This window comes from Sceloporus undulatus, chromosome 5, assembly GCF_019175285.1.
Source record: "Sceloporus undulatus isolate JIND9_A2432 ecotype Alabama chromosome 5, SceUnd_v1.1, whole genome shotgun sequence".
Taxonomy (NCBI): Eukaryota; Metazoa; Chordata; class Lepidosauria; order Squamata; family Phrynosomatidae; genus Sceloporus; species Sceloporus undulatus.
The window spans coordinates 127,563,940-127,576,659 of record NC_056526.1 but is presented as its reverse complement, the minus strand read 5'-3'; the positions used below and the strand labels follow the sequence as shown (position 1 = coordinate 127,576,659).

Here is a 12,720-nt window from a genome sequence, read left to right as displayed (position 1 = left end):
GGGAATGCTTCCCTTTCAAGTGAAAGGACAAAGACAGAATTTTATCAAAATAAAAAGGAACCCACATGCAACTTTATGAATACTGACCGTTCATAAGGAAAAAAAAGCATATTAAAAAAGGAAGAAAGGAAATAACAGGGTTTTGCTGCAACAGAGTGATTTTTCAAAGAGTAGCAAGGGTTTTTTAATACAATATTTAACATTTTAAATGGTGCAATGGTTTGAGCATTGGACTACAACTCGGAAACTAGGCACTGAATGCCCACTCCGGCACTGAAAGCCACTGGCTGACCTTGGGCAAGTCACAATCTCTCAGTCTCAGAAGATGGCAATGGCAAGCCCTCTCTGAAGAAGCTTGTCAAGAAAATCCCATGATAGGTTTGCCTTAGGGTTGTTATAAATCAGAAACCACTTGAAGGCACATAACAACAATTTAACATTTTACAAAGGGAAGTTTTGAAAAGTTTAAATTGAATATTATATTTCTTATTTATAAACTGAGCAATGTGCTTCATGTTGCAACCTCATCCAAACTCGATTTAAAGGGCACATGAAGAGCACCTAATGTTCAGTTTTATATGAGTTTATATTATGGTTATAGTTGTTTTTGAAAGGGTCTTTTCCCCCATCAAAGCAATAGTTGGAGTCTATTAAATGGAGATAAACATTAACAATGTAAACTATAGATCAGAGATCATACCCTATTATGAATGTATATACTGGTTTTTCTTACAAAGAATAGTTAGAGGCGTGTTAGTCCTGCTAAGCAATTTCAAAACTAGCAGGTGTCACATTTAATGTAGAGTGGCAACTGTCAAGCAAATTTCAAATGCTGGGCTCAAGAGTCTTGGAAATATGTCATTCTTCTTGCTACTATTACCAGAAGAAAGAACTAAACAGTCTTTCCTTGCCAAAAGAATATGGAAGTACTGAGGGATCATATGAAGGAAGTACTAAACAAAGCTGAACAGATTGCATGTACTAACAAATCTAAGACACAGAATTCACAGCATATTTCGCCTTAATCCATTGCATCAGTGACAAAGAGCAGAGAAGTAAAGTAAACTGTCTGAAAAGCTAATGAATGAGATGAAACATCCTTTTAGACAGATGGACGGAAGGATCAAAACCATGAAATAGTCAAATAGCTAGCTACTCTCAAATCTGGATGACCACTAAAGTTGTACAGTTAATCTCGACTTGAGTTTGTCCTCACTGCCTGTCCCTCCATCGTCTTATTCCCTCTGACAAGATTAAATCCATAATAGGGAAAATGTAAGTCTCTATTCTTAAAACCACTCATCACAGAAATGGTCTAAAAGTTGTTGATTGGAAATGTCAACATGATTTCATCCTCTAGATTTCATTTTTTTAGTACAAATGTTACAAGCAAGTTACTTTAGCAGTATGGGGCTTGCAGAACAAACCAGAGAAGGTAGAGTCATTAAAGATTATGAAATATCTGAATTTTCTTTGCAATACAGCCAATCTGTTTTGACTTTAAGTTCAAAATTCATCTAAATGCTTTTTTAAAAAATTGAGATGGCCATTCCAGTCAGAAAAATATGGCCTAAATTCAGTTGCTAACTACTATTAAAGCAGAACTAATCAGATCTATGACAACCAGATAAAGCAACACTTAATATAAGTTCTAATGATTCAAATGGCCTGCTTTAATTGAAAAATAAATAGCTAAAAACCTGTATACACGTGTGTGTGTGTGTGTGTGTGTGTGAAAAAGAGAGTTTTTTTGTTCCCTGAACTGACTCGGAATAGGTGAGGATCATATATAGGAATGATTTCCATATTTAACAACTAAAAATTTAAACATCTCCTCACCCCATACAACATTTACGTACATACATGTCTGGAAGAAAAATACTAGCGCAAAGGTAGGCATTGGCTGAGGGTTCCCATTTTGACATATACGTATCAGAAATCAGCAGGCTCCACCTGCCCCCACCCTTTTATTTTCAAAACCAGAGGTAGCCAGGGAATCTCCAAGTATATGGAGGGGGAAGACGTGTTTTCAGACTAAAAAGAGGCCCGAAGGGTGAAACAACATGAGGCTTTTCCAAGTTTAGGCCCCACTTTTTTATATGCAAAATGATATAAAGGCTGGTAGGGGAGAGACAGGTGGGGTGGGGTGACTGATGCCACAGTAGGGAACTTTGGGGGCAACATGAATTCTACTGGCTGCAAAATTCTTATTTCTCCACTACACTTATTTTTTAATTTACAGGCAGATTTTACATGGAAAGTGTTTAAAGCTGATTCTCCACTTGCATTTCCTAATCACACAGTCCCAGGAGATGTGTACTTTGCAGTTCAGATGAAAATACTGATTAATGTGATTGCACCAATAATGTATACAGATTTCTTGTACAAGTATAAATCAAAATCACAGGGCTTCCCCCCTAGGGTTGCCATAAGTCAGGACCTCTAAACCGGGACAAATGTAGGACAAGAGTAGGACAACATTTTAAAATGTAGGACAACATTTCTAAAAATGGAGGACATGCAAAAAAAATTGGTGATTTTTTAAAAAATGTTAATCTAAATGCATGTTTCTTAGGCATGATCAAAATGGAGGACATTTTGACATTATTCCTGGACAGATGTCAGGAATGTAATTCCCTTTCTGACCACACACACACACCCAATTCTAAAACACACACACACATAGCACATTTACACTATCATTTTTTCTTTCTTGCTTGCTTGCTTCTGTTGGATTTTTAACACTTTTGCCTGATGAAGATGTCAGTGGAGCTTTGAAAGCTTGCATGATATATTTTGTGCATTGTGGTTGGTACTATACAGGTATCACTGCATAGTAGATTTTGGTTGTTACTCTACTTGTGTGTCCAATTTGTTAGCATAGAATGTTTTAATATGTGTGAACATTCTTGATAAGTGTAATCCTGAAAGGTAGACCATTATGTGAAGAATCATAATGACAATACTAGAAGGTCCAAAAGGTTGGAATTAACAAATAGAGTATGGGCAAGTCCTACTCTCCACTCTCTCAGCCTCAAGGAGAGATGATAGGTCAGGCAGCAAACCTCTTCAGAATAAAATCTTGCTAAGAAACCCCAGGATAGGTTTGCCTTATTGTGGTCTTGAAGTGCTTTTCAGTTCTAAGTCTCTGGTGCCACAGCCATTCTGCAAACTACAATTTCCACATCCAGGCAGGGCTGCCATAAGTCAGAAAGGAGTTGAAGGCACACAATAGCAATAACAACAATAGAAGAGGAGGAAGAGGAGGAAAGAAAAGAAGAAGGGGGGAAGAAGAGGGGGCTGGTTGGTGGCTAGAGAATTGGAGGCGCCAGAATGGCCCTGCAAACCCAGTGGGAGACCTTGGGCAAGCCACACTCTCTCAGCCTCTTAGGAGAAAGTAAAGGCAATCCTCTCCTCCTTTGAAGAAACTATGCCAAGGGAACTCTACACAATTACAACAGAAGAGGAAGAAGAGGAGGAAATAATAATAATAATAATAATAACTACAACAACAACAACAACAACAACAACTTTATTACGGCCATTTGGCCAGCACAATGACAAAATTCCAATTCAAAACACAATATAGGTTCATGTACAGGCAGATTAGAGAGTATAAACAAATGACAGTCTATAAAAAGTAAGGATAAAAAGCAAGGACAGGACTGCAGGATCAGGCAAACACACAACAAGCCCTGGGTCCTCCAGGGAAAAGAGAAGGAAAGAAAAGAAGAAGGGGGAAGAAAAGAAGGAGGAGAAGGAGGAAGAAGAGGAGGCTGCCTTAGATGGAGGAGACAGACGCCTGGGGCTTTTTCTCCCTCCCAGAAACCATAGCCAGCTGCAGAGCAGAGTGGAGCCCCAAAGGAAACGCAAAGCAACAAACGTAAAAGGGAGTCCCTAGTGCCTGCTTTTGTGCTGAGCCCTTGGTGACAGAGGAGGAGGGAGGCTGCCAGACCAGGAAGCCCCTGCCATGCTCCTTCTCCTTCTCTCTGGAGGCAGACATCTTGACTGAAGAGGAGGAGGAGGAGGAGGAGGAGGAGGAGGCTGCCTTCGATGGAGGAAAGAGACTGGCGTGGGGCTTTTCCTCCCTCCTCCTTCCCCCTTCCTCCTCTCTCCCAGAAAGCATAGCCACCTGCAGAGCAGAGAGGAGCCCCAAAAGAAAGGCAAAAAAGCAACTAACTTTAAAGGGAGTCCCTAGTGCCAGACTTTTGCCTTTGTGCTGAGCCCTTGGGGACGGAGGAGGAGGAGGGAGGCTGGGGGACAAGGGAGGCTGCCAGACCAGGAAGCCCCTGCCATGCTCCTTCTCCTTCTCCCTGGAGGCAGACATCTTGACTGAAGAGGAGGAGGAGGAGAGGGAGGCGTGACTAAGGGGGTCCCATGGGGGAAGGAGCCAATCCTGCCTTCTTCCAGGCAGGCAGAGCTTGTCAGTCAAAAGTCTTGATTGGAGATTGCTAAAATCTGGCCGGGAGTCAGCAGGAACCCGGGATTGAAAGGGCAAAACGGGCGGGAAACGGTTTAAACACTCCAATCCGTGAATTTCACGGGGGCAGCCGGGTTATGGCAAGCCTATTCCCCCCCCCCTTTTTTTTGTCTCTGTGTTATGCTTTCATTGGGAAACCAATTCTTGAAAAAGAAACATCTGGCATTTACTCACCAGTTTTTGGATTGATGGAGAAGAATCCCTGTGGATTTCCGCTGGTAATCTTGTAGGTCAGCTTGTCATTAGTATCTGAGTCTGCATCAAAGGCCTCGATCTGAATGACTGACACATCCTTGGGTGAGTTTTCCAAGACTTCTGGGTAATAAACAGGCTGTGTAGTTTGCGGAGCATTGTCGTTAACATCACCAACTTCTATGTAGATTTCAACAAAGGAGGACAGAGGAACAACACCCTGGTCTGTTGCATAAACAGTTAGCCAATAATGGGAAGTAGTCTCTCGGTCAAGTAAACCAGCAGTTGCTATTGTACCTGTTAAGAAACAGGGGGGAAAGAAACAGTTAAGCATCTACTCAAAGAATCAAACATGGAAACAAATCTTAATCATGTCACAAATTAAAAAGCATTACTACTTCACAACCTTGAGGAAAACATTGGCACTTAATATATCACAAACTGTGATATACAAATCACAAATAATGAGTACATCTTGTGGAGAAATTATAGTATATTCAGCCAGTTATTATGGACCAATTTTTATAAAAAAGGGAAAAAACAATATTAAGAATCAAACATGCAGTGCATCCAATGTACCCTGATAGAATGCTGAGCTACAATGTATCGGAAGGTATTTGCTCCAGTTTTTTTTTCTTGCTATGTAGGAAAAAGTCATTTTGCAGAATTTTCTACACATTTTTGGTGGCATGCTCTATCTCCATTACACCCAGAAACAAGGAGAAATACAGAGCACTGCCAAAGATGAAAAATGGTGGTCAGGCTATTAACATTGCTGCTGACAATTCTAATGGCAGAAGGAAAAAAGAAAAGCAGGCAGGCAGGCAGGCAATATGTCAAGGATCACATTGTTTTACATATTTCCAATTGGCATCATGCATAAAGACTATCAACAAGACAACTCCCATGTACCCTGACCATTTGTGTATATTCTGTCTGTCATATGGCCTATGTGTAAAACTGCTAGTCTTTATCCACTCTCTCCATTCATCACATTCTCCATTCTAATCAGAGCATACACAGTATGTCCTTTTGGAGTACCTAACTTCATTTAGTCATGCTAAAATAAATATAAAATGAAATATATTTCAGATTATCTCCAACACAACGTTACATTAGAAACATAGTGCTATTGTGCATCGCTTAGTTTCACTAAGCTCACATTAGGTACATTCCTTAAAAATCCTAGCTACATTAAGATTACTAACAATTGTAAGGAGAAATAAGTCCAATGTATGTAGTGTAAACATTAAGTGCCTGTATTATCACAAAACAAAATCTGATTTTGTATAATAGTATAATTATCAAGTAAAAATAACCTCTAGTACAATACTGAATTCTAAAGGAAATCCTGAACTATTTAAGATGGAAACAAGTGAAACCTTATTTCTTTCTCTCTTGACCTGGAATAGACTCCCTCCAGTTACATTTTCCCCCAGAAACTTTTTATTTTCTGATAGTTCTCCAAAATCTCTAAAAAGTATGCTCATTCTGTGCCCCATATGTTCATCTCCTTCCCCAAACATACCCTGTGAGGTGAAAGGGAAAAGTTGCAAGAAAAACTAGAAATAGGAGGAGGTTTCTCCAGCTTCCATTTTCAGTATAGAGTGGCAAAATGAGACTTGAAAGCCACTGACAAGCTTCCATCACCACCAGGAATGCTAGGACTCCACCCAGATGGTCCCACTGCTGTTCCTGTCTTTCTCTTTTATCAGTAATCTACCCCACAAAGTAGGCTTATTAAAACAGAAAGATGATGTAAAATAGTAAATTCAGGAATAGTAGGCATCAAGGGCAGCTTAGTATGGGCCCAAACAAACTTTGGGTAGGTGGATGATGGGATTCATAACTGCAAAACCCTTTTTTTAAATAGGAAGAGTTTGTTTCCAACTTTCATCTCCCTTGGGTAAACAACAATAACCGTTCAGTACTGGGGGGGAGGTCCCTATATTCATCCTCAAGCAGTTTCAGAAATTTTGGAACTACCACCAGGTGTCACCATCGAAGCATGAATTTTCAAAGTAATAGAGCTGAAATAATATGAAAAGCTACCAACTTCTGTATTTTCAAGAGAGAAATGCATACCCTGTACTCATTGCCACTCAGACTCATAATCTGACCTTCAAACAAAAACAGTTCTGTTTTGTTGCAGAGAAATCGGTTAATGTTTTTAAAGCACAGCAAAGCCAGATTATTAAATTTTCAACTAATTGTCACTTTTTATTTCCCAACCTCTTCAACTTAATAGTCATATACTATACAGCTACAATTTGCTTTACACACACATTACAATCACACAGTGTTATTAAAGCATTGATATAAGATTATACTGGCAGGTTTTATTTTTGGTTTTAATGCTAATGGTAGAAACATCATCATGGTACTGTAAATGAATGCAACTTGTCAGGAACTGAACCCTGCAGGTATTCCTAATGGACTGTCAGAGTGATAATACAGTTGTTTCCTTCAGTGGCCCAGTGAAGGAAACAGTGCTTCAACTCTATTACTGCCATCTTCATAAGCCACCAAGTATTTCAAGAACACAAGCAATGGGCAACCAAACAGCACAGCCAGTATGCAACCTTTATTAATTTGTTGCAGGGGATACAAATGGCTTCAAGATAGAAAGTAATGTTTAGATCCTGGGAAAATATAAGATTTTCCCACATGCCACTTCATTGGAGAACTTGATAGCAATGTGAGGGTGGCAAAGGTGTGAACTAAATAATGCTTATGACATTACAAGTGCCACAGTTCTGTTTATCTCATCTCACCTTGAGATGCCTATCCCATGTTGTAATGACACCTCAATATACCAGATCTCAGCCAGCACAGATGAAACCTGCATACAAACCAATGCTGATTGATCTAGGGTAGTCTATAAAATCCCTTGCCAAATGTATATATACAAGCCTACTACATATACTCATACATGAGTATATACAGTGGGTTTGTATATATACAACTGGCAAAAGATTTTCTAGACTAGTATACAGTTATGTCTACTGGAATTTTGCACATCATGTGGCATTGTTTTCCTTTGCTTCATCCTTTAGATGTTTTGTTATGCGTCCCTAACTTTTATTCTCAACTTAGCCATGGGTAATATCAAAATCTGTAATTTTGGCCTCAAAACATACCCTCGACATATGTATGAGACTGATTTATAGTTGATTATATACCATAAGCAGTTACATATTGTTTTATTGAAAACTTTTGTCTGTTGCCTCTCAACCCACAAGGGGACCCCCAAGATAATGCACATCAGATTAAAAACTAACTACTCAGAAGCTAAATCCAACTGCTATTTCCTGTTAGATCAGAATCACTGGATGGGAAGTATGTAAGTCCTACTGATTCAAGTGGCCTACTTGAATTGGAAAGAGCAAGTGTGCCATATTGATTTGAGTGTTGGAGTATGACCATGGTGGGATACAGACTGCCCAAAAAGGGCAGTCTGTCTGCGCCTTGTTTTGCTGAGCAAGGGAGCCACAGCGGACAAACCACACGGCTCTCTCACGCAGCAAAAAGAATCCTTAAAAAGTGGGTTCTTCTTGCGGCACGTTTGTGACACTGCAATGCGCCAATGGCACACTTGCGCCAATGGCACACTAGCATGTGATGGAGGAGCTGCAAAGGCCCATCTGAAGAGGGCCCTTGAAGATCAGGGGATGATTTTCAGTTCGGCTATGAAAACCACTGGATGGTCTTGGGAAAGTCACAATGTCTCAGCCTCAGGGGAAGACAATGGCAAACCTCCTTTGAACAAATCTTGCCATGAAATATCCACGACAGTTTCAACTTAGCGTCCGTAAGTCACAAATGACCTGAAGGCACACAAAAACAAACTTGAATTGGAACTATCAACTGGATGTGTGCCATAGTATTTCTCTATAGAGGAGGATCAGTCTAGTCCAAATGTTCATGATAGTCATTATGGGCATCTTCACACAAAACAATTGTAGCACTATATTCCACTTCGACTGCATGGTTCTGTCCTATGGAATCCTGGGACTGGCAGTTTAAAGAGGGGTGTTTAGAATTCTCAGCCTACTCAAGCACATCAGCAAACTACAAGTCCCAGGATTCCACAGGAAGTTGCCAGGACAGTTAAAGTGGAATATAAAGCTTCATTTGTATAGTAAACAGGGCCACAGACTATTAGCAAGGCACAGCAGTCTGAACCTAGCTCTCCCAGCTGAGACAAAGAGGTTTATTGCACTGGCCCTAAAATGGGCCCAGTGCATTCTAAACATGCCTGCGCATGGGCGCGCACAGAACAGGATGGGGCCAAGAACCCCATTTTATCGCACGCTGGAACACCGCCTTTGCCACTGGGCATTCCAGTTGCGTCCCTGTTCCGTTTGAGGGCACCATTTCTGAGAACTGTTTCTAAAGGGTTCTCAGAAATGGCGCCCTCTGGAACGGAACGGGGACGCAACTGGAATGCCTGGTGGCAAAGGCAGTGTTCCAGCGTGCAATAAAATGAGGTTCTTGGCCCCATCCCATTCCGTGCACGCACGTGAGCATACACATTTAGAACGCACTGGGCCCGTTTTAGGGCCAGTGCAACAAATCTCAAAGCTTTCTGTTTTTCTTTTATATTTATATCCTACCTTTCCTCAAGTGAACTCAAGTCAGTGTACATGATTTTCCTTCTGCTGTATAACTTGTGAAGTTAAGTCAGGCTGAGAGAGTAGCTGTCACAAAGTCAGTCAGTGGGTTTCATGGCTGAGTCCCAATAAATGACATGGTCCCAATAAAACACTAAACCACAGCAGCAAAGTATTTTCCCACATTTTATCTTATAGCATTCTATATCCTCCTTTTTGCAGACTAACTTTTACTACATCAGGAGGACATCCCACAAGTTGCTAGTCCTTCAGGTGCAGATGAAACACGGTTGCAGTTGAACATGTAAAGGATAAAATGGGGGTGTATCTTGAACATACTAACTGAATAAAACGGCAAACATGGAGATCTGCTCATTAGAAAAACTTAGGTTGCAGTCCTGTACTCACTTACCTAGGAGTAAGTTCCAGTGAATGCAGTTGCATCTTCTTCTGATTAGGCATGCACATGGCTTCAGCATTAAGGTGTAATGCATATCGTCACCCCCACTTTTTGAGCACCTTTGCGTCTCTTCCCATAAGCTCTTCATTCATAACAATCTGAATGTCTGAACCACATTACAAATAGAAGCTACATTCTTACATGGCAACACATAGTGCTCACTATATGAAGGTTTCAGATGGTGTGCAAAATCATTTATTCTGCCCAAGGCAAATTAAACTGGTAATTCCTGTACTGTAAGCAGAGAAGTGCCAAAAAGGTTGCCACTATGCTATAAATTTGCCCTCACGTGCAATTACGCTATGAAGTCTACATATCATTTGCATTGCTGGCAAATTTCCAGAAGTGGTAGGCTAGTGTAAAAAATGGCCCTGATTATCCAAGTTCTTGTATGTGCCTGAACCTTTATGAAATTAAATTAATCTTCAAATAAAACCATACATTTTGGGAGCTCAATTTTCATCATGCAAACCACTCTTTGTTCTCTAATGTCTTGCCTCACTTTTCCTCCCAATTCATGCATTCCTACTCTTCCAGACTCCTTTTGTAACTAAATTCAACAGGCCAAATGCCTTGAACCTTTCTGTTCTTATGATCATGCTCTGTGCGCTTGTTCCAGCTTGATGGCACTTGGTCCATTAATGATTACCATGAGGCAACCAAAGCTGACTAAGCCTCAGTTGAGCAGAGTGAATCATTCAGCTCTCTTGCTAAAGAAAACCACAACAAGTTAAACAAATATTTCCTCTATGCATGATGCTGTTTATAAATCCATTTCCAAGCCAGACAAGCCACTTTTAGAACAAAACTGGTGAGCAGAACACCATGTAACTAAAATATTTTTACTGATCTTTACTCCCAGTCCTCTGAAATCCCATGTTCCTTCATTTTTTAAAAGAGTTACAAAAATATGTGAGAGGAAATGGTAAATTCCCCACATCCTAGCATCATGATTGCAATTCAAATGGGAATTAGCAAGCAGTTATCTCTCTCATCTATGAAAGAGAGCAGGGTTATCCATCTACAGGTGGCTCCAGCTGAACAAAATGTCAGAGAAGACCCCGTCCCTTTCTTCCAGAAGAGGAGGCATATCATGGCAAGTTCAAATTTTGGATGTCTCATTAAGATTTGTTGACCCTGATTGGAAACTAGAAGTTTCTGAGTTTTTACTAAGGCTACAAGAAACTTCTCAACCCCAGGGGACAATCTACTTATTTAATGTTTGGCTGTAGTCAATTTGTTTCTGATACACAAAATATTGCATAATGATTTCCAGCCTGCAAAAAATTGCAAGGCTGGAAAGAGTCAAAAGAAGTCACTTCTTAAATCTTCTCCCTCCAAAACCTGAAAACAATATTTAAGTTGAACAGTAAAGCAGGTGTAGCCAGCTTCTGATCCTTCAGATGTTGTTGGAATGCGATTCCCATCAGCTCATACAAAATGAAAGGCTGATGGGAGGGCCACAAGTTTTCCATTTCACCTTTCATATGATAGCTGTATACAGCTTTGCCTGCCTAACAGTGAACTCAATAAAGTCTCTATCCAAATATTTGTAGTGATTGCTATGCATGACAGAATCAAGTAACTCATTCTGTTTAGCCTGCACCTACAGATAGTTGTAGCAGCATTTTTCTCTTGATACAGCTTTCAACATTTATGGCTGATTGTAAAAGTATCTGTAAAACCTCATTTCAATTAAACAATTCTCTGTTATACAGATATGATTATTTCTTTATATACACATGCAATTTTGTCAAAGCATAAGCTACCTGTTTTATGAATGGCATCAAAGTAATGAACAGCAATATTTCAGAGGGAGACTAACTAGCCCAAATGACAACAGACCAATTATGCTCAGACCGACTCAGTAGTGACCAAACGAAACTGGTATAGCCTTGGTTTAAAACTGATAGCTTCTTCCCCCTACTTAAATTCAGTATACAATCCAAAACAACACACACACACACACACACACACAATAGGTTTATTAATTCGCTAAAGGCTGACACAGCTCTTCAAATGCCAATTCTATCCCATTAACGAACTGCAAAATTCCCAGTTCCCATGGATAATCCTCCCTAAGTATGCTTATCCATGAGAACTCTCATTAATAATATTAATGACTCTTTAACAGAAATCAAAACCTGCAATCAATTCTCTGCAATGCATGGAAATACAGTTTAGCCGACCATGTCCTGAGAACAACATCTGGAAAAAAAGAAGGAAAAATATTCTGGTCTTCTGGTACATAATGCTCAAATTTCGATTACAGTTTTAATTAACCTGAATTCTAATCAGCTTGGCTTTAAAAAAAAGCTAGGCTCATAAGAACAATTCACAGTCATGTTGTTTCTTCTTAAAGATAAAGTATGTATGTCATGATTTGGGTAAGTGTTTATTTTATTGAAACACAGACTATCCTGTTTGGGCTGGGTGGTTATTTATACAATGATTAATAATAATAATAATAAATTGTTTAATTTTATATACGCTTTTCCTTGTAGATCAAAGAGGTGTTATAGCATTTGAATAATGACAATGTTCATATCAATACGAGCAATTAAAAATGGTAATACAAATTTCAATCCAATTATAATTATGACACACCATTTTGAAGCTATTTCTTCCCTTGAAGCTGTTATTAGAAATATTTTTAACTGATCTTTGGCCACTCTTGGTTCACAAAACTAAGATGTCATGTACAATCTTTAAAACCAAGGTACAACCCTGTATCCCTCCAGATTGTGTTGGGATATCATCCCCATAAGAGCTAGCAGCATGGCAAATGGGACAATGTGTCTTCCAATTCAACATCTGGAGAGCTACAAGTTGTCCCCTGTTTTTTAAAGCATTTGGTACAAGTTACTTATAGTCAGCCCTCCTTATTCATGGATTCTTTCCATGGAAAAATATTATATATAAATTAAAAAAAGCAAACTTGATTTTTTCCCATTTTATACAAGGGACACAATTTT

General features: G+C 39.6%; 1 protein-coding gene across 1 annotated transcript in view; it reads right to left on the bottom strand.

The window, feature by feature from the left end:
• FAT1 (FAT atypical cadherin 1) overlaps positions 1–12,720 on the bottom strand; it is a 144,555-nt gene that overhangs the window by 92,949 nt on the left and 38,886 nt on the right. Inside the window, exons 4-5 of the mRNA XM_042467151.1 lie at positions 4,655–4,969; positions 3,025–3,065 (exon numbers count right to left, since the gene is read on the bottom strand). Of these exons, the coding sequence (XP_042323085.1) occupies positions 3,025–3,065; positions 4,655–4,969 (356 nt within the window). The remainder of the gene's footprint in view (positions 1–3,024; positions 3,066–4,654; positions 4,970–12,720) is intronic.